This window comes from Rattus norvegicus, chromosome 18 (assembly GCF_021556685.1).
Source record: "Rattus norvegicus strain SHRSP/BbbUtx chromosome 18, alternate assembly SHRSP_T2T, whole genome shotgun sequence".
Classification (NCBI taxonomy): domain Eukaryota; kingdom Metazoa; phylum Chordata; class Mammalia; order Rodentia; family Muridae; genus Rattus; species Rattus norvegicus.
The window spans coordinates 73,445,621-73,471,766 of record NC_141551.1 but is presented as its reverse complement, the minus strand read 5'-3'; the positions used below and the strand labels follow the sequence as shown (position 1 = coordinate 73,471,766).

Sequence of the window (26,146 nt, the reverse complement as noted above, 5' to 3'; positions counted from 1 at the left end):
TAAAGATTTATTTAAGGGTTGGGGATTTAGCTCAGTGGTAGAGCGCTTGCCTAGCAAGCACAAGGCCCTGGGTTCGGTCCTCAGCTCCGGAAAAAAAAAAAAAAAAGACAAAATAACAAAAAGATTTATTTATTTACTTAATGTATATAAGCACACTGTAGCTGTCTTCAGACACACCCAACCCCATTACAGATGGTTGTGAGCCACCATGTGGTTGCTGGGAATTGAACTCAGGACCTCGGGAAGAGCAGTCGGTGCTCTTAACCGCTGAGCCATATCTCCAGCCCCTTCATTACTACTTTATTACTGTAATTTTGTTACTGTTATGAATTGTAATGTAAATATCTGTGTTTTCTGATAGTCTTAGGAGACCTCTGTGAAGGTCTCCTAAGATTTGACCCCTCAAAGGAGTCAGGACCCACAGTTTCAGAGCCACTGATCTAGGGGGAAAATGATAAGAAATGCATTTGGTGGTAGAGTGCTGTACCAGAGAATGTTCTAGAGTTAGGCAAAAAAGATGGCCCTTCAGAGTCTCAGTGAAGCAGAAAAGCAGAAGTGGAGGGATGGGCATCAGTCTCAGCAGCAGTGAGGAACTGCTGTCCGCTCAGTCCCAGGAGCACCAGCTATAGACTGAAGGATGTTATTACTGGCTTAAGAGACAGACATGGCCTTATGCCACATCAGATCGGCAGTAATGATGAAGCCACTGCTGCTGTCTCTTCTGACAACAGCAAGGCCAAAGCCCAGTGAGTCCTGACTAAGATCTGTTCCAAGTGCTTCACATACAGGTTCAACTACATTCTTCTGACTCATCCGACTCTGAGGAAACTCAAGACAGAAAGCAGTAGCCCAGGCACAGGGCTAGCAAATGACAGAATCAGTATGAAGCATGGGCCACCTGCCTTAACACCCACCCTTGACCTCTCTCCTCTCAGCCCTGACCTAACCTCAGTAAGGATGGTAACAAAATTAAAATTTACAAAGAGCATAAATGGTCCTCAGTAGGCTTCATACCTGTGTGGACGTGGACAAGCCCTCCACGAAGGAAGGAGTAATGTTTCCTGCCACAATCCAGTTCACCAAGGAAGAGAGTAGACTCCGGTCACAGTGGTAACCCAAAGCATTCTACATCAGGGAGAAGATGAGCAACAGAGTCTTTGAAAGGACTTCGGCTCTACCAAGGGTATCAGCAGTTACCTCTACACTTGAAGATTCCAACAAGACACAGACTTCATGATGTTGCTGAATTCAGTTTACTCAGAATGGTTTTCTGTTCATCAGAGAACTCATCTGCGGTTTTCTTTATCATCTAAATGTTCCTGCTGTCAGGGTAACACTGGCTCACAGAATGAGTCTGGCAGCACCTTCCCTGTGACCGTATGGAGGCCACTGCAGTGAGTTCTTTAACGTTCCAGCAGAATTAATTCAGCAGTGACCCAGTCATGAGCAAAGTATGTGATATACATGTATGAAAATGCCATGACAATGTACACATACTAACTGAAAAAGGATTTCAAGGGTAGGGCTGTGGAAACGACTGTCGGCTGCAGCAGTCCCGGGCTGCACACAGGACAGGCACTGAGAACTGCAGGCCCTCCACAGTGTGCTCCTCTGTGCCTTCTCTGGGATCTGTGCAGTGGACTACGACCTCCGAGAGAAGACAATACTAACATGTGACTTAGTTTAAAAAGAAAAGAGCTGCCACAGACCATTACCAGGAACTGTATATTTATAAGACCCTTTTAACAGCTAGTATTTAGCCAATGGCTGAAACTAATTTCCTTAAAGTTACCTTGTGCTGTTGGTAGAGCAATTTTTGAACACAATCTTCCTGCATCAGCTGAAAAGCAGTCTTACACAAATGGTCCATGAGAAAGAGTATGGACTGTTCTCGGTACCACAGATGCTGGCTTATGAGAGCCTGGACCCAGAACTCCAACACAGCCACAGGACCTACTTCATCCGGCTGAGTGCTCACACATATGTGTGCCTAGGAAGAAGCAGCTCAGGTGATGTGAAAGGTCAACACCCACCCTCCCTCCCACTGTTAAAGCATGTTCAAAATGCTGTGTGCTCCCATGTGTCCCCTGTACCAAGAGACTGGAATACCCACACCGTAAGGGCTAAGACCACCAGTTCTGTGAAGAGGAGAAGTATCTTGAGAGATTGGTAATGACCCTGACCTGGATCATGCTGTTGAGAAGTTTCACATTGTCTCCATGGATGGCTCCTGTCAGATGATGTGCCACCCTGTGGGTGACCTGCTGGGTGACCCCCTGAGGAACACCACTGTCCAAGTGTAGGAAGAGGAGAAGGTTCGACAAAAACCTGCGGGAGCACAAAGGACCTCACACATATCTAATCAGGCAGAATTGCCACCAGCTCTGTGTGGGTTTTGCTTGCTTGCTTTGTTTTCCTCTTGCTGTTTTGATACAGGTTCTCATGGATCCCGCTCGCCTCTAACTTCTATGTTGCTAAACTGCCCTTGAACACCAGAGCTCCCAGAATGCTGGGATTGCAGAGAAGAACCACACAGCAGACTTGGGGCAGTGTGTAGATGGTGTCTAGGAATGGATCTAGGACCATGAGCATGCTAGGCAAGTGTTCTCCCACTGAGCTATATGCCCAGAGTCTTTTCATTACCAGCAGACAATTACTTTGAGGAAACAGAAAAATATTACATTGGTTCCATTTTTAGAACACAGTGCTATTTAGGGATTCTGATAAATTTTCAAGGATTTCAAGAAGATAAAATCTTCATATTTAATGTATGTTAAAAGGAATTAAATTTCTCTATAGCACTGTAATGAACAGGTCAACGTCATATAAATACAGACAAAAAGGGTGCTGGAAGAAAATACCTTAAAATATCATTGTCCCCTCCATGTCTTAGGCTTCTAGGCAGAAACTTCGCTAAGCTCTGTAGTTCCCAATCTTCCCTAAGTGTGCAGGATGCTGATTGTAATGTTTTTAAGTATCCCTAACTCTTTCTACTAAGATCAAGTCTCCAGGCATGTGGGATGCATTTGTAATTCAGCCTCCTCAGGAACTGTCAGCAGCGACTCTGGGGGACACTGGACCCAGAGCATTCGCTGAGGAAACTGACACTGCCCCTTACCCTACGCACACTGCCTGCCAGGTCTACTGATCTTCCCCTCTCACTGCTCTCCGCCGAGCCCCAGATGATCAACTCCTGCCTCCCGGACAGGTCATCTCTTCCCTCTTTCCCATTCACTGTGTCCGCCCACAACCTGTGGGCTACACAAGCAGTATGTTCAGGTACTGTCACAATTGCTGCTACACGGGAGGAGCATTATTCCAAGACTCTCAAGGAAACACTGCTCTTGTAAATACTAATAGGCTTTCTAAGACGTTCTAAATTCAGTGAGATAGGAAATACCTTTCATAACAAATAAAATTAGAATCATTGATCTAAACAACACTCATCAACTACGTTCTAAATCAGAGTGCAGAAGTTTTCACCCTCATAAAGAATAAAAATAAATTATTTAAACAAATAAAACTAAGCAAATAAATAAATAAAAACAATAAAAAAAAATCCACCACTCCTGAGGGCTGGAGATGGCTCATCGGTTAAGAGCATGTACTACTCTTGCAAAGGACCCAAGTGTGGTCCCAGCCACACCAGGTGTCTTACAACCAGATCCAAGAGAGCTCTGATACCCTCTTCTGACCTCTGCAAGTATGTACCCAAACTGTCACAGACACACAAATTACATGAAGTCAAAAGTAAAAATAAGACTTTTTTTAAAAAGTAGTCATTTAAATGGAAAAAAAAAGCAGTAAGATAAGAAAATACATTCAATGTATTGGAAAATAATACTTGTACCTTTCTCTACAAACTGAGAGGAAAAAAAACCACCACCAAGCAAACAAACACAATACTGCTGAAACTAGAAAGGGGCGCCTGTCCTTGCGGGGCACGCCGTCTGAGACATACTCACTGCTCATTCTTCAGAAGGTAGTACTGGCATGGGTAGAACACAGGGAGGACCTTATCCAGGACATGGACCACTGCCCTCAGATGCCGGGACTGCACCAGAACGCCCAACAGCGGGATGCCTTCTGCACAGAACTTCTCAATGCTACAGGAAACAAAGAGGACTGTGAGTATTCAGCAACACATTCATAAAATTATATTCCTCCAGTGAAATACACACTGGATTGTCTCCGTTCCCAAAACTTTTATGACTAACCTACACACAGAAATTCTACAGTTATAACTTTGAAATGCAGAGTTCTTAATATCTCATCGCTATTTTCCTCTCATTAGATGAGAAAGTTGAAAGCACTGTGCCCAGATTTACAAGATGTCCCAGGAACAAGATGAGAGCCAAAGCTCGCCCTACTTAAGAGTCCTAGACAGTACTGCAGCAAAGGGAACACTACGAAGTGAGCTGGCTCTGGCAACCCAGACTGCAGTGTGTCAGATACTTCTTCTTCTCCTTGAGATAATCTACACCAATATTACTGAATAACAATACACAATAGTGTTTTGTTTCTTAGGATGGCTGTTTTTGTTTTGTTTGACTTCAGTTTGTAATACAGGTACATGTATTATTTTCTAATACTTCTGAACTGTATTTTATATTTTCTCATTTTACTTTTTTTAGTTTACCTGACTTAAGAGATTTATTATTTTGAATTCAAAATATAATTATTTGAATAAATTTAGGGGAAATAGAAGTTGATCTACAGCTTCTGGTTTCTCCCTGAGCCCAGAGCTGACCCTGTGCCACAGATGCCTGTACCCAGATCCCAGTGGGAGAGAGCTGGATTCCAGACATGCTGACAATTGTGAGAGCACAGGGGAGACCACCACTTCTGCTCACATTCCTGGCCCAAGAGGAACCCGCCAGGAGCCCTCTGGACACAGGAACTGAGGAGCAGTCTGGGACAGGATCATTCCAGTTTCCGCCTGCTCCCTGAGCTGACCCTGTGCCCCAGCTCTCTGTACCCAGATCCCCCTGGGAGAGAGCTGGTCTCCGTAGTACTGACACATTGGCTTACAGAAGAGTCAAGCCACTGCCAGAGACAGCAAGACCAGCTAACACTGGAGATAAGCAGATGGCAAGGGGCAAGTCCAAGAACTTAAGCAACAGAAACCAAGGCCACTTGGCATCATCATAACCCAGTTGCCCTACCACAGCAAGTCCTGGATACCCCAACACACCAGAAAAACAAGATTTTGATTTAAAATCACAACTCATGATGATGATAGAGGACTTTAAGAAGGACATAAATAACTCCCTTAAAGAAATACAGGAGAACACAGGTAAACAGGTAGAAGCCCTTAAAGAGGAAACACAACAATCTCTTAAAGAATTACAGGAAAACACAACCAAACAAGTGAAGGAATTGAACAAAATCATCTAGGATCTAAAAATGGAAATAGAAACAATAAAGAAATCACAAAGGGAGACAACCCTGGAGATAGAAAACCTAGGGAAGAGATCAGGAGTCAGAGATGTGAGCAACACCAACAGAATAGAAGAGATAGAAGGGAGAATCTCAGGGGCAGAAGATACCATACATCGACGCAACTGTCAAAGAAAACACGAAACTCGAAAAACCCTCTTTATACAGGAAATCCGGGACACAATGAGAAGATCAAACCTAGGATAATAGGTATAGAAAAGCAAAGGCTCCCAATTTAAAGGACCAGTAAATATCTTCATCAAAATCATAGAAGAAAACGTCCCAAACCTAAAGAAAGAGATGCCAATAAACATACAAGAAGCCTACAGAACTCCAAATAGATTAGAACAGAAGAAAAATTCCTCCCATCACATAATAGTCAAAACACCAAATGCACAAAACAAAGAAATACTATTAAAAGCAGTAAGGGAAAAAGGTCAAGTAACGTATAAAGGCAGACCTATCAAAATTACACCAGACTTCTCACCAGAGACTATGAAAGCCAGAAGATCCTGGACAGATGTCATACAGACCCTAAGAGAACACAAATGTCAGGCCAGGCTACTACATCTGGCAAAACTCTCAATTAACATAGATGGGAAAATCAAGATATTCCATAACAAAACAAAATTTACACAATATCTTTCCATAAATCTAACCCTACAAAGAATAACAGATGGAAAACTCCAACACAAGGAGGGAAACTACACTCTAGAAAAAGCAAGAGATTAATCTCATTTTAACTAACCTAAAAGAAGAGAGACACACAAACCTAATTCCACCTCTACCAACAAAAATAAACAGGAAACAACAATCATTGGTCCCTAATATCTCTCAAAGTCAATGGACTCAATTCCCCAATGAAAAGACATAACTGACAGACTGGATAAGTAAACAGGACCCAGAATTTTGCTGCATGCAGGAAACACACCTCATTGACAAAGACAGACACTACCTCAGAGTAAGAGGTTAGAAAACAATTTTCCAAGCAAATGGTCCCAAGAAACAAGCTGGAGTAGCCATTCTAATATCGAATAAAATCGACTTTCAACCAAAAGTTATCAAAAAAGATAAGGAAGGACACTTCATATTCATAAAAGGAAAAATCCACCAAGATGAACTCTCAATCCTGAATTATCTATGCCCCAAATGAAAGGGCACCTACATTCATAAAAGAAACCTTACTAAAGTTTAGAGCACACATTTCTCCTCACACAATAATAGTGGGAGACTTCAACACCCCAGTCTCATCAATGGACAGATCATGGAAACAGAAACGAAACAGAGACATAGTGAAACTAACGGAAGTTATGAACCAAACGGATTTAACAGATATCTGTAGAACATTTCATCTTAAAACAAAAGAATATACCTTCTTCTCAGCACCTCATGGTACCTTCTCCAAAATTAACCATATAATCGGTCACAAAACAGGCCTCAATAAATACAAAAAGATTGAAATAACCCCATGCATCCTATCCGACCACCATGGACTAAGATTGGTCTTCAGTAACAACAAAAATGACAGAAAGCCCACATACACATGGAAGCTGAACAATGCTCTACTCAATGATAACTTGGTCAAGGAAGAAATAAAGAAAAAAGACTTCCCCAGCTCCGAAAAAAAGAACCAAAAAAAAAAAAAAAAGAAAGAAAGAAAAAAGACTTTTAGAATCTAATGAAAATGAAAGCACAGCATACCCAAACTTATGGGGCACAATGAAAGCTGTGCGAAGAGAAGAACTCATAGCTCTGAGTGTCTCCAAAAAGAAACTGAAGAGAGTACACTTAGCAGCTTGACAGCCTAAAAGCTCTAAGACAAAAAGAAGCAAATACACCCAAGAGGAGTAGAAGGTAGGAAATAATCAAACTCAAGGCTGAAATGGACCAAGAAAAAAAAAAGCAAACCAGGAGCTGGTTCTTTGAGAAAATCAACAAGATAGATAAACCCTTAGCCAGACACACCAGAGGGCACACAGTACCCAAATTATCAAAATCAGAAATGAAAAGGGAGACATAACAACAGAAAGGAGAAATCCAAAAACATCATCAGAACCTACTACAAATGCCTATATTCAACAAAACTGGAAAATCTGGATGAAATGGACAATTCTCTCAACACATACCAGGTTCCAGAGCTAAATCAGGATCAGATAAACATTCTAAACAGACCCATAACTCCTAAAGAAAGAGAAGCAGTTATTAAAAGTCTCCCAACCAAAAAAAAAGGCCAGGACCAGATGTGTTTAGTGCAGAATTCTATCAGTCTGAAATAGAAGTCGTAATACCAATACTCTCTCCAAACTATTCCACAAAATAGAAACAGAAAGAATACTACCCATTCTATGAAGCCACAATTATGCTTATACCTAAACCACACAAAGACCCAACAAAGAAAGAGAACTTCAGACCAATTTCCCTTATAAATATCATTACAAAAATAATCAAGGGGTTGGGGATTTAGCTCAGCGGTAGAGCACTTGCCTAGCAAGCGCAAGGCCCTGGGTTCGGTCCCCAGCTCCGAAAAAAAGAAAAGAAAAAAAAAGAATCAATAAAATTCTCACAAACTGAATCCAAGAACAATCATGATCAAGTAGGCTTCATCCATCCCAGGGACGCAAGGATGGTTCAATATATGGAAATCCATCAAAGTAATCTACCATATAAACAAACTCAAAGAAAAAACTGCACGATCATTTCATTTGATGCTGAGAAAGCATTTGACAAAATTCAACACCCCTTCATGTTAAAAGTCTTGGAAAGATCTGGAATTCAAGGCCTATACCTAAACATAGTAAAAAGCAATATACAGCAAACCAGTAGCCAACATCAAACAAAACAGAGAGAACCATGAAGCAATCTCACTAAAATCAGGAACTAGACAAGGCTGTCCACTCTCTCCCTACTTATTTAATATAGTACTCGAAGTCCTAGCCAGAGCAATCAGACAACAAAAGGAGGTCAAAGGGATACAAATTGGAAGAAGTCAAAATATCACTATTTGCAGATGATATGATAGTATACTTAAGTGACACCCAAAATTCCACCAGAGAACTATTTAACCTGATAAACAACTTCAGCAAAGTGGCTGAATATAAAATTAACTCAAACAAATCAGTAACCTTCCTCTACTCAAAGAACAAACAGGCTGAGAAAGAAATTAGGGAAATGACACCCTTCACAATAGTCACAAATAATATAAAATACCTCAGTGTGACTCTAACTAAGCAAGTGAAAGATCTGTAGGACAAGAAATTCAAGTCTCTGAAGAAAGAAATTGAAGAAGCTCTCAGAAGATGGAAAGACTTCCCATGCTCATGGATTGGCAGGATTAATAAAGTAAAAATGGCCATCTTGCCAAAAACAATCTACAGATTCAATGCAATCCCCATCAAAATTCTGACTCAATTCTTCATAGAGTTAGAAAGAGCAATTTGCAAATTCATTTGGAATAACAAAAAACCCAGGATAGCAAAAACTATCCTCAACAATGAGCTTCTGGGGTAATCACCATCCCTTACCGTCCCCTTCACTCCCATCAGTAATCATTATGTACTGAAAGAACCCAGCAGTGAATGAGAACCCAGTCTCAGGATGAATACAGCATCCAGACGTCAAGAACCAACTTTGGGAAGCTAGAGTTAAAGAGTCAACAAGCCAGACACTGTTCTGAGCATGTACTGAGTATGTGACTAACTTAAGCTTCATAAAACAAGTTAATAGTCATTTCCACCTTAGAGGTGAGGGACTGTTTTGACACCTGAGCTCCTGGGAACAATGTAATGTGTTAGGCCTAAAGGCCTAAACGACCACTCCTCCTCCTAGAATCTCTACATCAACCACCCTCTCTTACCTACTTTCAAAGTTGTCCTCCCACCCATTCAATCGACTCTGTTCACATTGTCCCCACCAAGTGCCCTTCCTACCGTCCCCTCATTCTACCACATTCATCTACTGAGCATAAGCTCGGTGGACAGAGGACTGAGACAAACCTAAACTCCTACAAGGGAGTTTAAGATGGGTTAGAGCTCACGTTTGTTCTGGCAAATGAACAGCAGTGAACTTGGGCATGACTCTCCCCTTATAAATGACTAAGCAAGGCTCACATTGACCCTAATTAATCCCCAATGGGTTTAACGAAGGCCTCGGGATTGGGATGTGAAAAGATGAGAGTCTAGAACTCCTACCTACAAGCTACCCTGGAGGGTCACCAGACAGTACCTGTGGCCAACAGCTGTCACAGCTAGAGCGAGATAGCAGCCAATGGGCAAGCCTGATTTCACAGCCTTCAAGAGAGGATGAAACATGGAGGATTCTGTCATGTCAGGTACTGTGTTGCAGAAGGGAACGACCGGAAAGTTCTGTCTTCCAAAATCATTTTTGTGTAATTTTAACCTCAAGATTAAATTCCAGGCCCACTGGTTAAATGAGGTTTCAGGAGTCTCTCCATATCGAACAATACTGGCCAAATAGGAAACCTGAAACAATCATTCATTTAAACAATATTAATCATATACACATAGGCTAGTAACTTCATCTGCCCACCTCTGTGTGGGACTGATGATGCCCTGGGAAGAGAATGTGTCACTGACTGCCTTTCGACTGCACTTTAGTAGAGCAATGCTCCACTCTCAGCCCACTTACTTGCTTTGTGAACGTGATCTCAGCGCAAGCAGGATAGAAAGGTTGAAATGCAAGACCACTGTGCTATACACTATATACACTACAAATCAAAGTTAGGGGGCCTATTGATATCATTTGCCAATTTAGTGGTAATAAAAACTAATATCAAGCCACCAGTAATTTAACTACCAATCTGCAAATTTTTAAAAAATGACACTCAGTTCTCCTGTGTTGCACATGTAAGCACCAACACTCTGTATAACTCAAGCCAAATTCTGAAACACTAATGGTCACAAAAAAGATTATTTTTGCCATGTGTTGTGGGGCAGGTCTTTAATCTTAGAATTTGGGAAGCAGAGCCAGGCATCTTTGTCAGTTCAAGACCAACCAGGTCTATATAATGAGTTTCAGGCCAGCAAGGGCTACACAGTCAGACCATATCTCCAAGTAAAGACAGATTTTAAGAAGGATTGAAAGAGCTGAAGGGGTTTGCAACGCCATAAAAACAACAATGCCAACCAACCAGAGCTCCCAGGGACTAAACCACTACCCAAAGACTACACATAGATTGATCCAGGGCTCCAACTGCATAGGTAGCAGAGAATAGCCTTGTTGGGGGCACCAGTGGAAGGGGAAGCCCTTGGTCCTGCCAAGGTTGGACCCCCAGTGCAGGGGAATGTTGGGGCGGTAAGGGGAGGTGGATGGGGGGAACACCCTTATGTGGGAGAGGGAGCGGTTAGGGGGCTTATGGACAGGAAACCAGGAAAGGGAATAACATTTGAAATGTAAATAAAAAAATATATCCAATTAAAAAATAGAAAGAAAAATCTTTAAAATCTATAAAATTAAAATTAGTATCTTGAACTGACAGAAATAAAACCAAAACTATAATTTCATCTTCCCAGGCAGGTTTTAAGTGGACACTTATGTTCTCAGTAAAGACAAAGAGTTAATACCTGTTTCATGCTTTCAGAAATAAGCCCGGCATAGGGCTTCTGTGCCAGGTATTTCTGATAAGCCTCGAGCACTAGTAAGGCCACTTCAGTGTGCAATGCTTGATCCAAATGAAGGTTACCCTTTTGAAAAAACAAACAAACAAATTCACAACCATATCGTACTGTATTCAGTAAGTAGTCCTTTAAACAACCACAAAAACCAGTAAAGCAAGACACTGGACTGAGAAGGTAAATGTCTCCAAACTCTTATCTCCTAGAAGTGAAATTACAAAATGACAACAGGGGAAGGCCCTCAAAGCTACAAGGCAAGTACTCTGCACCAAGACATGTGCAGCCTCAAACCCCCAAACAAGAATCTTAGACTATAATTGCCCACCCCATCCAACGATCTCTAAAGAGCCTGCATTATAGTTAAGAGCTCTGCCACCAACCATAAAATGCTTATTATTAATCACACAGGACAACACTTATTACCTCAAGTCTACACTCTCTCTGTTGTTTCATCGTTAATGATATACTCAAAACCATGCAGAAATACTACCTTTCAAGCCTACAACATTTCCAAATAGTCTTCTTTCCAGTTTTCAAAATCTCCATTCCCTGGCCCTTTCATGGAGGCTGACCCATGACTCTAACAAAGGATGGAGGAGACAATCAGGGGACTCTGCATGCAGACATCTGGGAAATGGGAGGCAAAGGTGTTCCGTTTGTAGGCTGGAGAATATGGAGTTGGAGAGAAACCCCAGTGGCTCTCACCACAGCAGCTGTTCAGTGGGAGAAGTCCTAGAGGAATCCCAGTGTGGTGGTTAGAATAAGCTCGGCCCAGGGAGTGGCACTATTAGGAGGTGGGAGTGGGCTCTAAGGTCTTAGGCTTAAGCTCCACCCAGTACACTTGAGAGGACCCTCCTCCTGGCTCCTGACAGAAGACATTCTCCTCCTGGCTGCCTTCAGATCAAGTCTCCCTGCGCGATGCCATGCTTCCCTCCATGATGATATTGCCTGAACCTCTGAACTGTGAGCCAGCCCCAACTAAATGTCTGCCTTCATAAGAGTTGCCTTGGTCACGGTGTCTTTTCAGAGCAGTGGATACCCTAAGACGCCCAGGGAGCAGAAACACCCCGTGAGAAGGGCTCCCTGGAATTATTCTCCCCATCTGTACAACACCTTCCTATGAATGCAAACCATACAAGACAACTGCAAACATTAAACGATTTGCTCAAAAGATGCCACACAGCTGTAGAGAGCTAATTTCTGCCCTTTGTCCCTGCCAAATGTTTGTATTCTGATCAATAAGCTAATTAATAAGACCCAGGTAAAGAGGCAGGAAACTGCAACAGTCAAAATCACTAGCATGTCTCTTAGAAGACGTGACATATAGCCAGCCCTTAATAAGAACTATCGATAAATCTAAACTGAGGAATTAACTTCAGCAGTGTCTCTAGCTTATTGTAGTAACTCTATGAGAAAGCCTATTAATATTAATATCTACAGATGGGCAATTAATGCCCAGAGTTCAGGAAATTTAAGAGTCACACTGTTAGGAGTTTGCAGAGCTGAGATCAGAATAAAGTCAAACTCATAATTAAGAAAACAACTCTGGCAATGGCATACAGGACAAACTGCAGAAGGAAAAGAGACCTGGGGCAGTGGACACAATCAGGAGGAAATGAAGTAACTAGCAGAGATAAGACAGCACCCTCAAATGGTCTAAGGATAAAGGGAAGACTTGTGCTGGCCCACCCCCAACCCGACAGTGTGTGTACCTGTGAAGGCCACAAGCTCCATGGTGGAGCAGCCTGTGTCCACTCTCCAGTGTGTGTGTCCACTCTCCAGTGTGTGTGTCCACCCTCCAGTGTGTGTGTCCACCCTCCAGTGTGTGTGTCCACCCTCCAGTGTGTGTGTCCACCCTCCAGTGTGTGTCCACTCTCCAGTGTGTGTGTCCACTCTCCAGTGTGTCCACCCTCCAGTGTGTGTGTCCACCCTCCAGTGTGTCCACTCTCCAGTGTGTGTCCACTCTCCAGTGTGTGTGTCCACTCTCCAGTGTGTGTGTCCACCCTCCAGTGTGTGTGTCCACCCTCAGTGTGTGTGTCCACCCTCCAGTGTGTGTGTCCACCCTCCAGTGCGTCCCCTCTCCAGTGCGTCCCCTCTCCAGTGCGTCCCCTCTCCAGTGCGTCCCCTCTCCAGTGTGTCCCCTCTCCAGTGTGTCCCCTCTCCAGTGTGTCCACCCTCCAGTGTGTCCCCTATCCAGTGTGTCCACCCTCCAGTGCGTCCCCTCTCCAGTGCGTCCCCTCTCCAGTGCGTCCCCTCTCCAGTGCGTCCCCTCTCCAGTGCGTCCCCTCTCCAGTGCGTCCCCTCTCCAGTGCGTCCCCTCTCCAGTGTGTCCCCTCTCCAGTGTGTCCCCTCTCCAGTGTGTCCCCTCTCCAGTGCATCCACCCTCCAGTGCGTCCACCCTCCAGTGTGTCCCCTCTCCAGTGCGTTCCCTCTCCAGTGCGTCCCCTCTCCAGTGCGTCCCCTCTCCAGTGTGTCCACCCTCCAGTGTGTCCCCTCTCCAGTGTGTCCCCTCTCCAGTGTGTCCCCTCTCCAGTGTGTCCACCCTCCAGTGTGTCCCCTCTCCAGTGTGTCCACCCTCCAGTGTGTCCCCTCTCCAGTGTGTCCTCCTCTCCAGTGTGTCCCCTCTCCAGTGTGTCCCCTCTCCAGTGTGTCCCCTCTCCAGTGCGTCCACCCTCCAGTGCGTCCACCCTCCAGTGTGTCCACCCTCCAGTGTGTCCCCTCTCCAGTGTGTCCACCCTCCAGTGCGTCCACCCTCCAGTGTGTCCACCCTCCAGTGTGTCCCCTCTCCAGTGTGTCCCCTCTCCAGTGTGTCCCCTCTCCAGTTGTGAGATGACAGGCTCTTAGTGTTCACGTGGTCACTAGGGATGGAACCTGGGCTCTCGTGTTTATTCAGCAAGCACCTTACCAACTGAGTCAACGCCCAAGCACTAAGAGCTTTCTAATGTAGAATACCAACAGAGTTAAAGAAAAGATACTTTGGGGTTGGGGATTTAGCTCAGTGGTAGAGCGCTTACCTAGGAAGCACAAGGCTCTGGGTTCGGTCCCCAGCTCCGGAAAAGAAAAAAAGAAAAAAAAAAAAGATACTTTGTGGGATATAGCTCAGTGGTAGAGTGTCTTCCAGGCATGTACAAAGTCCTAGGTACAATCCCCAGAGGGGTGGGGGAGAGAGGACGAGTCTAAACTCTCACAGCTGAAACAATCTGCCGGCCTAGCAGCAGCACAGAAATGTCACTGCTTTAAAAGAAATCCTTTCCACAACCTGTACACGTAAAGCCTCCTACTTCTCAGAAATGGCGTACCTGTTTGGCAAATCCCCAATTCAGTCCTTCTAGGATCACGCAGGCCAGCTTGTTCTTCACTGCTGCCAGATTATAGCTCAGTAGCCAGTCCCGAATCACAGCTATCTCAGAGGCAGAAGGCCGCCAAAGGTGCAAAGGCAGCTCTTTAAACAAGTATAAAGAGACCTTTTCAAGAGAAAACAGTCAATAAAGACGCAGGAACGTTATTAAACTGCATGCAAATTTTCCTTGGAAAGGATGTGGAGGTGAATTTGATTTTGAGACAAATAAAATTATCATCATGGACAAGCAAATAAAACTAAATGCATTTTTAAGCTAATGATAAACCTAAAACACAGGCAGGCCTTCGCATAGGTGCAGCTTTTTAGTAGTAAATTGTCACGTTTCCATCCAGGTAAATACCATACAGAACACAAATCTCAAGTGATGACAGAGCACTGACTCTTCTCTTCTGTACAGTGAGAGCAGCCTGGTGTTGAGACGGCTAATACATCAGTGTGAGGGCAGATGAGACAAAACCAAGAACTGATAACTTCTGAAACTGGATGCTAGGTTCAGTATGAAATTCTATTTATCAGAATGTGTGTGCACATGTGCATGTGTGTCTCCTAGTCCTAAGTGTGGGCATGAACAGGCTTGGTATGGGTGTATATGGGAATTCTAGGACAGTTTTGTAGAACTGGCTCTCTTCTTTTACCTTACGTGGGTTCTAGGGATGACACAGGTCATCATGCTTGCATACAAGCACTCTGCATGCTAAGCCATCTTGATAGCCCTCTACTTGACATATATTTAAAATATTCTAGATTAAACCTGTTTGTGGAAAAAAAAAAGTCTACGATACTACTTTTAAATTACCTGTGTGTACAAATTAAGAAAATGCAAGTTGGTATTAATAAAATTTCTTTTAAGAGAGTGATCAGGAAAATAATTAACTTTATAACATCATTTTTGTTTTATGGCTTTTTTGAGGCAAGGTCTTACTCAATAGCCCAGAGTAGTCTGTAACAGTATGTAGCCTAGACTAACCTGGAACTCCCTGTGATTCTCCTGTCTCAGCCTCCAAAGTACTAGGAATCCAGGCAAGAGTCACTGTGTTAACTGACTCCTTTTACAAGGTGTTAAACAGGGCTGTTCAATGAAAAGACCTGCCCTATATTTAGGCCATACCCTCTATGGCAGCACATATAGAAAGACCTGGAAGAGAAAGCTTTGCCATTTGCTTACACTCTCGCTAGCAGGTTCATCCACCCTGCTGCTGTAGCACCCCTGTGCTGGTATTAGAGCCCACTTCTGTGGACCCGGAGCCTCTCTAGGAACCCCTGAACCCCAGCATCAAACATCATGCCTCATGGACTGAGCACCTGCCAGGTTCTTGGCCTGTCCAATGGGAAACAGCCCGTTTTGAACTACCTGGACCACGGCTGGTAATCTACTCTAATAAACCTCCTTTATATCTGTATATATATTCAGTCTATCGGTTCTGCTCCTTTATTGTATTATAGTACCCTGGCTAATACAACTGAGTATTGTGAGTCTGTTTATCATCTGTGACGAGTGATACTACAACGTTGGCAGTAGATTCCCAGTTCCTAACCCTCCTATCTCAGCAGCCCTGCCCTAGAGTTAAGTCCGCACAGTATGCTGGGGCTGTACAATAGAAACTTCAAAAACAGAAGAGTCCTGCCTGAATCCGTAGGTGTCTAACAGAAACCATAAACTAATAATGCTAGGCATCGGTGAGCGTTAATTATTCCCCTATCACAGGAACGACACAAGAGCGATACTCACACTTCTGGAGTGCAGGTTCTAGTCAATACCATAAGACAAGGCAAGAAACGCAAGGCATTAGCAACTACACAGGAAGCACCAGTTAGGAATCCTAGAAAATAGAGCTGGCGGAGAGCTGACAGCAGTGTTAGAGCACTTGCCCAGAATGCACTAACTAAGCCATGCACTACTAAATCACACTTCCAGTAGGCGCGGTAGCAAACACTTGTAATCCAAGCACTCAGGAGACTGAAACAAGAGATCACTGTGAACTATGAGGCCAGCCTGCACTAGCAAGACTCAGTGGAGAGGAGAGAAATGGAGGGGAGGTAGGGAGGGAAATCTTCTAGTACTGTTTCAACAATATATAACTTATAATGGTTTAAAATATATTGATGCTTTTACTGCAAGACCAAAAACCCCACTAATTTTACTTGAAGAGGTTACGGGAATAATAAATGGAATTATTAACAATACAAAAATATGCATTCTGAAAATGAGCCAATATTTGAACTACAAAATTAGAAAAATAAATTATACATGTGCTCTTGCTCGCTCGCTCTCTCTCTCTCTCTCTCTCTCTCTCTCTCACACACACACACACACACACACACACACACACACACACACACAATTTGGTACTAATTGGAAGACTGTCATCAAACACACTTCTGAGTTCTGTGCTCTGGAACTATACTGACAACAGGACTGGTGAGGTGGCTCAGCGGTAAAGGCACTGCCTGACCATCTGATACTCACTAAATAATAAAATAAGAACTAAAGTCCCTCAAAATGTATTTGTTGACAATTATGCTCATAACAGCAACACTCATAATTCAGAAGGAGGAAAGAAGCCAAATGCTCATCATCTGACAAATGGATAAACAAAATGTGAGACAGAAATTCAGTGAAATATTACTCAAGACTTCAAGGAAGGAAATTCTGAAGGAACACTACAATACATTCTGCAAAGTGAGATAAGCCAGACAGAAGAGACCACTCGCTGTGAGAACACTGAGATAAAATGTCTGAAGCAGGCAGCTGTGTGCAGAAGGAGGCGGGTCAGTGCTGCTTAGGGCCAAGGAGGATGCAGATAAGGAATGGCAGCCAAGGGTCTGTGAAGCCTTGTGAAGACGGTTTCTTTGTGAGATGAGAAAAACGCTCAAAACTTAGCTGTAACGATGGCCACACCATGGCTATGCCACCTTCGCCAGTGAGTGCTGTGGCAGATGAATTCTAGCCAATAAAGCTCTCTAACACTGCATGAGGACGGCAAAGGGGCCTGGCAACGACAAGAGGTGGAAGGCAGCCCTGTACAACACACTGGGCCTTAGGGGACTGACGAGAACAAGAGGTGGAAGGCAGCCCTGTACAACACTGGGCCTCAGGAACCTTGGCACCTGGGTTTCATTTGGTGGAGAGTCCTTCCCAACAATGCTCCTAGTACTGCCAGGGTTTCCTCACTTCACGGTGTCTTTTAATGATTTGTTTGCATGTTTGGTTGGGTTTTCAAGACAGGGTTTCTCTGTGCAACAGCCCTGACTGTCCTGAACTTGCCCTGTAGACCAGGCTACCATCACCTGCATCTTCCTCCAAGAATGAAAGGTGTGCACCATGATACCCAGCTACTTCAGGATTCCTTTAAAACGCCAGATAGTCATCGTTCTTACCATTCCAACTTGGTCGATGGTCTCTTGCACTCTATCCAAAAGGACAGAAATAATCTCAGGGTGAACAGCTGCGATGGACCCCAAAAGCTCTCGACCAACCTTTGAAAAAGTCTCTCTGGTGGACAGTATGACGTAAGATACCTAAATGAGAGCCGGGAGAAATGAAAGCTTTAATACTAATTAACAATTAAAACTCATTTCCATAGTTTTCCCCACAAAACATAACCTCACCCTGAGCCTCAGAAACCTGTCAACCTGAGCTAGCAAACTACCCACCTGACGCTAGAGGGTGTCAGAGAGAAAACAGGGGAAATGGCAACTATTTACACCCTGAGCTCAACTAAACCCCAGAGACTAAACCCCAGCAAAGCCCAGTCGGCACGGGCCTGAAGCCACAAACATTTGGAAGCCTGAACTAGGAGAATCCTTCAAGTCCATTAGTTGGTGGCCAGCTTGGGCAACACAGTAAAATCTCATCTCAAAAAAGAGCAAGTTTCTCATTCGTGCTGAAACAAATGAGTACCTGGAGGAAGCCATGCATGCTGTAACCTCTGGGAACAGCAATGAGTGTTCTGCAGATAGAGCTCCTATGGCAGGGCCTTTGGAGACTCCACCCACCTGGAAAGGACCTGTAGACAAGACGCTGCCACAGACCCTGCAAGGACCCTAAGGAGTGCTCAAACTTCAAGCCCTCCTGGCTTTTCACTGCGTTTATTCTAATGACAATAATTAGTTTCATTTTGTCAGTTGTGACTGTGGCTTGGTTTACTGGGAAAAAGTCTCTTGCACAAGTCTTTGATAATTTTTCTGAAAATGTCTACAGAGAAACAAAGCTCTCTTTGCAGTTTATCCTAGAAACCGGTTCTCCGGGCTATCCCTGGCTGCCTCTGCAGTCATCCTGAGTAATTGGGAGGAAGTCACTGAGATTAATGATTTCTTGCTTAACTGTTTTAAAGCGATAACTACATTCTAAGAACGTAGATGATGGCATTAAGAACTTACGGAACATACACGGAAAAAATAAAGGGCACAAAAGGTCAGATATCCCTCCAGTGAGAAAGAAAAATTGGCAAAGGAATCTAAATCTCCCAGTCCTCTTGGAGGCAAAAGTATAAGAAGAAACTCAGAAGAGAAACCTGATCCCAGCAGCCAGGATCCAACTGGGCCACCTTGTCTGGCCACAGTGGGAGAGGATGCGATAGCCCTCATGTGCCAGGGTGGGAGATACCCAGAGGAGATGGAGGGCTGGGGAGGGAGTGTGTAATGGGGGACCAGGAGGTGAGGGCAGCAATCAGGATGTAAACTTAATGAACTAATTTTGGGGGAAAAAAGAGAGTCAGGTTTCAATCACTGCCATTGTGAGAACGTATGAGGAATAGGGCTACACTGCTGTTCCCACAAAGGTAATATGTGGGCCACAGAAATGAGATTCATCCCCAGAAGTGTTACTCTAGGTACGGTATCACACCTTCTGCTGACTGTAAACCGTAAAAGCATCATTCTGTTAAAGGCTGGCCACAGAGCCTGAAGAGCTTCCGTTTCTGTAGCAGCACGTCAGGTGCCAGCCTAGGCACAGGACAATAGGAGGTGCTGGCTGGATGTAACGTTTGGCTTGCAACGGAAAACGCATGTTTGAACACAAGGAAAGGTTAATTGATGCTTAGATGTGGAGTGAAGGTCAATTCATGACGACAAGGAGTGCGGAAGAGGAAAAGAAGCAAAACGGGGGAATGTTGATGATCTGTGGAAAGTGATTAAGGAGACACTGAGTCAGAACTGCTCCTGCTTGAATGCTGTGGACCTTGCATAAATAATGTAGGATGGCTCGAGCTGTGCGGAGCCACCTGCTTAGACGTCAGCACCTGCTGACTGTCTTCATTTTCACTCAGCCACACCTCCAGCCTACAGCCCAGAATTCCCCTGGAGCTGGACTCTGGCAAATACCTAGACTTATTAATGTACAAAAATCACTAAAATCATTTTAATATATTTTATAGAAATACATAATCTCTCCTACAAAACAAAAACCTAAGACTAAGAGTTTCTAAAACCCTAGTTTATGGGACTGTCGTCCAAGCTAAACCACCACCGTCTTCAGGAGCTCACTGTGCCCGTTTACAAAATGAGCATCAGAACTGGGCTTGCCCACTGCTGACTCCCTCGGAGGAGGCAGAAGAGGGGTTTCCTGAGTATCCCACCATTTCTAGGCACGTCATCGCAGGGTCTGGGATGCAGGGAGGTTGAGACCCCTGCAGTCCTGTGCCGCTCCTCTCTTAGAGAGGGGACAACAGGAGTGAGGGTCTCCCTCAGTCCACTGCGCACTGTGTGATGAAAAGGTAACGGCAAAATGGCAAGTCACCGTTTCCGCTTAGACACGCAACTAACAGCAGAGCTAACCCAGAACCTCCTCCAAGTTCAGCGTTCTGCACTCTCACTTAGAGTGACTTGGAGGTCATCTCTCCATGTCACTGGCAGGAACACTGAGGTGGCATTGGCTTGTGTGGCTATAGTAGACACAATAAAAGCTCTATGTATAGAAAACCAAAAGTTTGCATAGAATGTCAAGAGAATGTAATGGGAAACAGAATTATAAAATACAAATTTTCAAAAGTCCTTATGGCGAATGACGTTGTGATTCTCCCTCGCATCATCGGAGCTGTGGAAGCTCAGTAAGTTGGGTTTCTAAAAAGCCATACCCAAGAATGAATGGATGGCCAGAAGGCCCAGAGTATTGACAAAAGTTCATACTCTAACCTCATAGATCTCTAGAACAATGATTTTAATAAAGCCTTCATCCACATTAGTTCTTCTGGCCCGAGCCATCTGGGCAAAGGTCGTCAGGAGACAGATCTCCTCTGAGCTGTTCATGGAGGAAAGACACTTCTCAAAGCTCGCAACATGTTCTGGGTCTGCAGTTCACATCAAAAAATAAAATGTAGAAGTATGGTTATATATTGAGTTATACTATCACAAAGAAAGATGGCATAAAAATTAGAACTTTACAAATAGGTAGAAAGGATCTTCCTCTTTCCAAAATGGATCCCTACGAGTACAGAAGCTGAATCAACTGGCCTCTGAGGTCCCAACAGACAGAAATATAGTGTAGACTCAAAGCAAAAAGTTAACATTAAACTATGCCTCGTGTTCTCAAAAGCTATTTTAAAAGACAGAATGAAGCAGAAAACTTGGTACAAATCTGGAGGACAACCCAAGGCAGTGCAAAGCACTGCTGCTGTGGTGTCACTGCCAGTCCACAGGCACAGGTGACTTTCCTGGGCTCCTTTGCAGCCACAGGAGCACAGACACTATGACTGCAAACTGTCACGGCCAGCAACTGCTCAGCATAGGCATGGCACTCCAAACCCAGCAGAGCAGCTTGTAAACTAAGATTGTGAACAAGAAACTAGATAAAACAAACAGTACATAATCCATTCAGCCTCATTCTCCGAGGATGCTGTGTAAGCAATATTATACTTTAATACACAACTTTGTAACTTACCAATTTGATAACTCTGTAATACAGGTAGGAACCAGGCACAAAAAGCAAAATTTTTACAAAAAGATATGGACAAAAAGCCCATTTGTGAAATATACTCCAGTCTGAGGATAGTAATACTTGGGACAGAAGATGGCACTACAGAAGCAGCCTAACGAGGAGAGGACTAACCTGAGTCAGAGACCAGGCTCACCGTCCTCGGCCCCTGCGGAGGAACGACGGGCTCTCACCTGTGTCTGTCACTTAACCCACAGAATTGGTAGCCAGGCAAGAGGTTATGAAACTCTCCGAGCAGGTAGGCCACGTTCAACTATGGAAACAGTAATGTGAGCACCTCCCGGGACAGTGTGGAAATATTTTATGAAGCAGAGAAGTGCAAAAAACAACAAACCTTGAAATAGGAAGGCAAATAAACAAAAGTAGATTTGTGTAGAACATATATACACAGAATAAAGAGAATGAAGAAAAAATAATGCATAACTGCAAAAACCTGCCAATGGTATGATTTGTTTAGGTTTATACAGTATGCTTCCCTTTCTCCTTGTTTGGATTTGTTGCTGGGGCTGCTGCTGTCGCTCTGAGACATAGCATTACATAGCCCTGTCTGTCCAAGAACTCACTAAATCTGCCTGGCCCCCAGCTCAGAGATCTGCCTGCCTCTCCCTCCTGAGCACCGACAGTGAATGTGCTTTTTCTTTTAAGCAATGCAGAAGTTTAAAAATTGAGGAAAGGGGGTTGGGGATTTAGCTCAGTGGTAGAGCGATTGCCTAGCAAGCACAAGACCCTGGGTTCGGTTCCCAGCTCTGAAAAAAAAAATTGAGGAAAGATTTTGGTATGTTTTTAATACTATTAGTATTCTATTAGGTTTTATTCCATATTTTCTTTAATTTGAAGGGTAATGAAATATCTTTGTATCTAACTAAATTGTCTAATTTTTTTTTTTTTTTAGTTTTAGTTTTAATTTGTGTGAGACAGCCCTGGTTGTACTGACTATGCAGGCTGGACTGGCCAGACAACTGTTGGGGTTAAAGGTGTGCACTACCATGCCTGGCTGAAAATGGTTCACTTATTTTTATTTTATAAGTATGGGTAGTTCTGCCTGCATGTGTAATACACATGTGCAGTTCAGAGGAGACCAGAGAGTGCTGCATCCCCTGGAACATCCCTGTAGGTACTGGGAGCCAAACTTGGTCCTCTGCAAGAACGTTTTTAACATTATCACATAGATATCCACAGGTCAGTGCTAGTATGCATCAAAATCCACTCAAGTCTTCACTCTAATTCTTGCTGTCTTGGTTTGGGGGTTATTTTGTCTCTGAGGATTAAACCTAGAACCTTGCACATACGAAGTACACATGCAGACCACTGTGCTACACAGTTAAGTTTTTGAAGCATTGCTGTCTACCTCTTACCTACTTCATAAAACCAATACGGTTAGGAAAAAGAAAACAGAAAAAAATCAATGGAACAACTGGGCACAAGCCTTGACAGACCTCAAGACAATTAACAAGGCGTGGCGATCTGACTAGAATTTTACATAGCAAAAAGGTGATTCGTCAAAGTTACATCACTGTCTTACTGCCCAGAGTTGGACCTGGTGAAATCTGGATTTGAGATACGCTGCCTCCCATCTAACTAATGAAAAGTGAAGCAGTCCCCTGAGTGTCAAAGTTATCACACCACAGTGCTTCAAGAAGCAGGACTAACACTGTGGCCGTGAGGCACACTTAGAGACAGCACCTGCTCAGGTACCTTGGAGCTGCCTCTTGCACTCGGCCGGCTGCAGGGAGGCACAGAGTTGCTGCAGGTTCCCACTCTCCACCTGGTGCATGAGGTAGAACAGCTTCCAGAGCATCTGGACCGACAGCGTGCCAAAGGGCATCTCAGACATAAACAGCCAAATGCCGAGTCTGCACAGGATAAAGAGCGACAGCACAGTTCATGTGTCAGCGAGCCTCAGCACACTAAGGAAGTGGAAGCGAGACCAGCGCTCGCCCTACCACTTACTTTTCTAACAAGAATATGGAAAGAGGGACGCTTTATCCCAGATGCTCTGTACCAAGAGGATTTGAGATTTGGGGAATTTTTATCATTTTGGATATTTGCACATATTTAATAGTATGTACCGTGGAAGAGACTGAGGTCTAAACATGAAAGCCTGATGGATGATCCACAACCACCAAGATATGGAGCTAGATGTCCATAAACAAAGTGTGTACACACACAATGTAACCGTACTCAGCAGAACAAGGGCTATTTGGAGAGAGGAAACAGGCCAGTCAAGAGGGAGAAAGACAGAGAAGTGGAAGGGACAAATCTGAACAGGATTGAAGGATTACATGCGGATGGATGTTTGTGTATACTTTATGTACATAGCCATAATGATGACTTTATACAGTATTTTTACTGTGCCTGTGTTTACTTTTACACATCACATGAGGCAAATGTAGACTTATATTAGCACAAAAAGGTTTTCATTCTTGCTGGGCAGTGGTGGTACATGACTTTAATCCCAGCACTCTAGAGGCAAAGGCCAGTGTATCTCTGTGAGTTCAAGGCCAGCCTGGTCTACAGGGCAAGTTCCAGGACAGTCAAGGCTGTTACACAGAAGCACCCATCATGAAAAGCCACAAACACGAGAAAAGCTTCTAATCATTGAGCTTTCCATGCTCCGATGTTCAATATGCATACATCATCAATTTATTCCAGCCTTACAAAAACAAAGTCAACATTATTATCATAAATGTATATATGAGACCTCTCAGACATATGGAGAATATTAAGAAAAAATGCTGGGTTTTGAACCAAAGATCCTTATTAGACCAGAATGAGAGAGAAGCTATCCTAGTCAGGGTTACTACTGCTGTGATGAAACACCATGACCAAGGCAACTTGAGGAGGACAGGGTTTATTTGACTTATGATTCCACATCACATCATCAAATGAAGTCAGGACAGGAACTCAAGCAAGGTAGGCCATGGAGGGGCGCTGCTTACTGGCTAGCTCCCCATGGCTTGCTCAGCCTGCTCTCTTATAGCACCCAGGACCAGCATCCCAGGGATGGAACTACCCACAATGGGCTGGGCCCTTCCCATCAATCACTGATAAAGAAAACACTCTGAAGTTTTGCATATAGCCCAATTTTTTGGAGGCATTTTCTCAACTGAGGCTCCCTCCTCTCTGATGACTGTAGTTTGTATCAAGTTAATATAAAACTATCCATCACAGAGGCTGTTTCCAAGATACTGATGTGTGTTGGATCACATTCAGGTTTAAGAGCAACACAGATGTGGAAATTAAGGCCCAGAATTTACCCAAGATAAAAAGCTGATGAAACACACCAAGTCCTCACTCTAGGGCCCACTCAATCAATGACCTCCATGCTCGCCTTGCTTCCCAGGCAGGAGCTCTCACCCAGCGCTTCCCTACCTCTTACCTTTTGGCTTTCAGGACATGTAGGACAGCTCTGAGAAACAGCTCATCAAACTCGATCTGCAGTTTCTCCATGGAGTAGGGCTGTAATGTCAGCCTCACATCTGTGTTGTGGCTCACATACTGTGCCCAGTGGTCACTGACATAGCCAAGGGTCATCCTGAGTATGAGGGAAAACAACATGGCACTCTTCAGTCACTCACTCAGCAACACCATTACATAACATGAGAAGAAATAACATCCTCAGTATGTACTAACTGTACACCTACTATCTGCTCAGTTCTGAACAGAAACAAAGAGAAACCAATCCTCATGCTAATGACCTTAGCGGAAGGCATAAGGACAGGTAAATAAGGAAAGAGAATGTCCGCCATTTCATGTTGGGCTGCATTCATAGCCACCCTCAGCTACATGAGGGCTACAAGGCACAGTATAGATACAAATACTAGGATCTCAGCTGTCTAAGGGACCCCAGGATTTGAGGACATCCTATAGATCTTCACAAATATGACTAAAATGACTATAAATCAGTTCAAGTTTGGAGAACAAAACTGGGAAAGTGAAAGATTTTTACAGTTTTATAAAGTTTCTTTTGAGAGAAGAGGTTGGATTAAAAAGATAGATAGATAGATAGATAGATAGACAGACAGACAGACAGACAGACAGACAGACAGACAGACAGGGCTGGAGAGTTGATTCAGTAGTTAAGAGCACTGACTGCTCTTCCACAGAGGTCCTGAGTTCAATTCCCAGCAACAACATGGTGGCTCACAGCCATCTGTAACGGGACTCAATGCCCTCTCTTCTGGGGTGTTTGAAGACAGCGAAAGTGTACTCCCATACATGAAATAAATAATCTTTAAAAAAAAAATTAGCCTATGTATGTGCTGTAGAAAATAATACAGAAAGAACCCCGAAGATGTAGAAAAGGGTATGAAGTTGATTTAGAGAGAAGCAGTGCATAGACTCAAAACTCTCTTAAACACTAGCTAATAAAACCATAAGCCATAAATAAAACCATCTTCCACTCACATACATGAAGTTCTCCCAGTTCAAATGGAGAGTGACTTAGTTAAGACTTTGAAACGTTTCTAAGTATTTTAAACTACAGTAAGATATGGACAAAGGATGGCAGAGAACTGCAATAGACGTAAAGAATTATTGTCCTTGCCACAGCTCAGTCAGTGACAATTCCAAAGAAGCAGGCTATGGACAGAAAGGGAACGAAGACGTGAAGGGCTGCGTCTTCCTTGACCCTTCTCTCCGCAGCAGCTTTGAGAGTCAGAACTCTAAGGAGGGTCATGTAACCAGTCAGCTGAGTCTTGCACATGCTTTCACCGGAGCCAGCTGGAAGGAGAACTACCTCACTTCTATGACAGTCCCTCACAGTGTTGTGTCTAAGCAGGTGAC

At 43.8% G+C, this 26,146-nt stretch overlaps 1 protein-coding gene across 5 annotated transcripts in view; it reads right to left on the bottom strand.

The window, feature by feature from the left end:
• The window catches only part of Epg5 (ectopic P-granules 5 autophagy tethering factor), a 97,558-nt gene that overhangs the window by 47,633 nt on the left and 23,779 nt on the right, over positions 1-26,146 (bottom strand). For all 5 annotated transcript variants that reach the window (XR_015642426.1, XR_015642427.1, XR_015642428.1 and 2 more), the window contains exons 10-20: positions 24,741-24,896; positions 23,057-23,214; positions 20,563-20,717; positions 17,809-17,949; positions 14,369-14,533; positions 11,019-11,138; positions 9,661-9,917; positions 3,966-4,106; positions 2,184-2,328; positions 1,793-1,990; positions 1,015-1,125 (exon numbers count right to left, since the gene is read on the bottom strand). Coding sequence is in view for 2 of the 5 variants with exons in the window: in XM_087593254.1 (XP_087449380.1) it covers positions 1,015-1,125; positions 1,793-1,990; positions 2,184-2,328; positions 3,966-4,106; positions 9,661-9,917; positions 11,019-11,138; positions 14,369-14,533; positions 17,809-17,949; positions 20,563-20,717; positions 23,057-23,214; positions 24,741-24,896 (1,747 nt within the window). In the remaining 3 variants the exon portion in view is untranslated. The remainder of the gene's footprint in view (positions 1-1,014; positions 1,126-1,792; positions 1,991-2,183; positions 2,329-3,965; positions 4,107-9,660; positions 9,918-11,018; positions 11,139-14,368; positions 14,534-17,808; positions 17,950-20,562; positions 20,718-23,056; positions 23,215-24,740; positions 24,897-26,146) is intronic.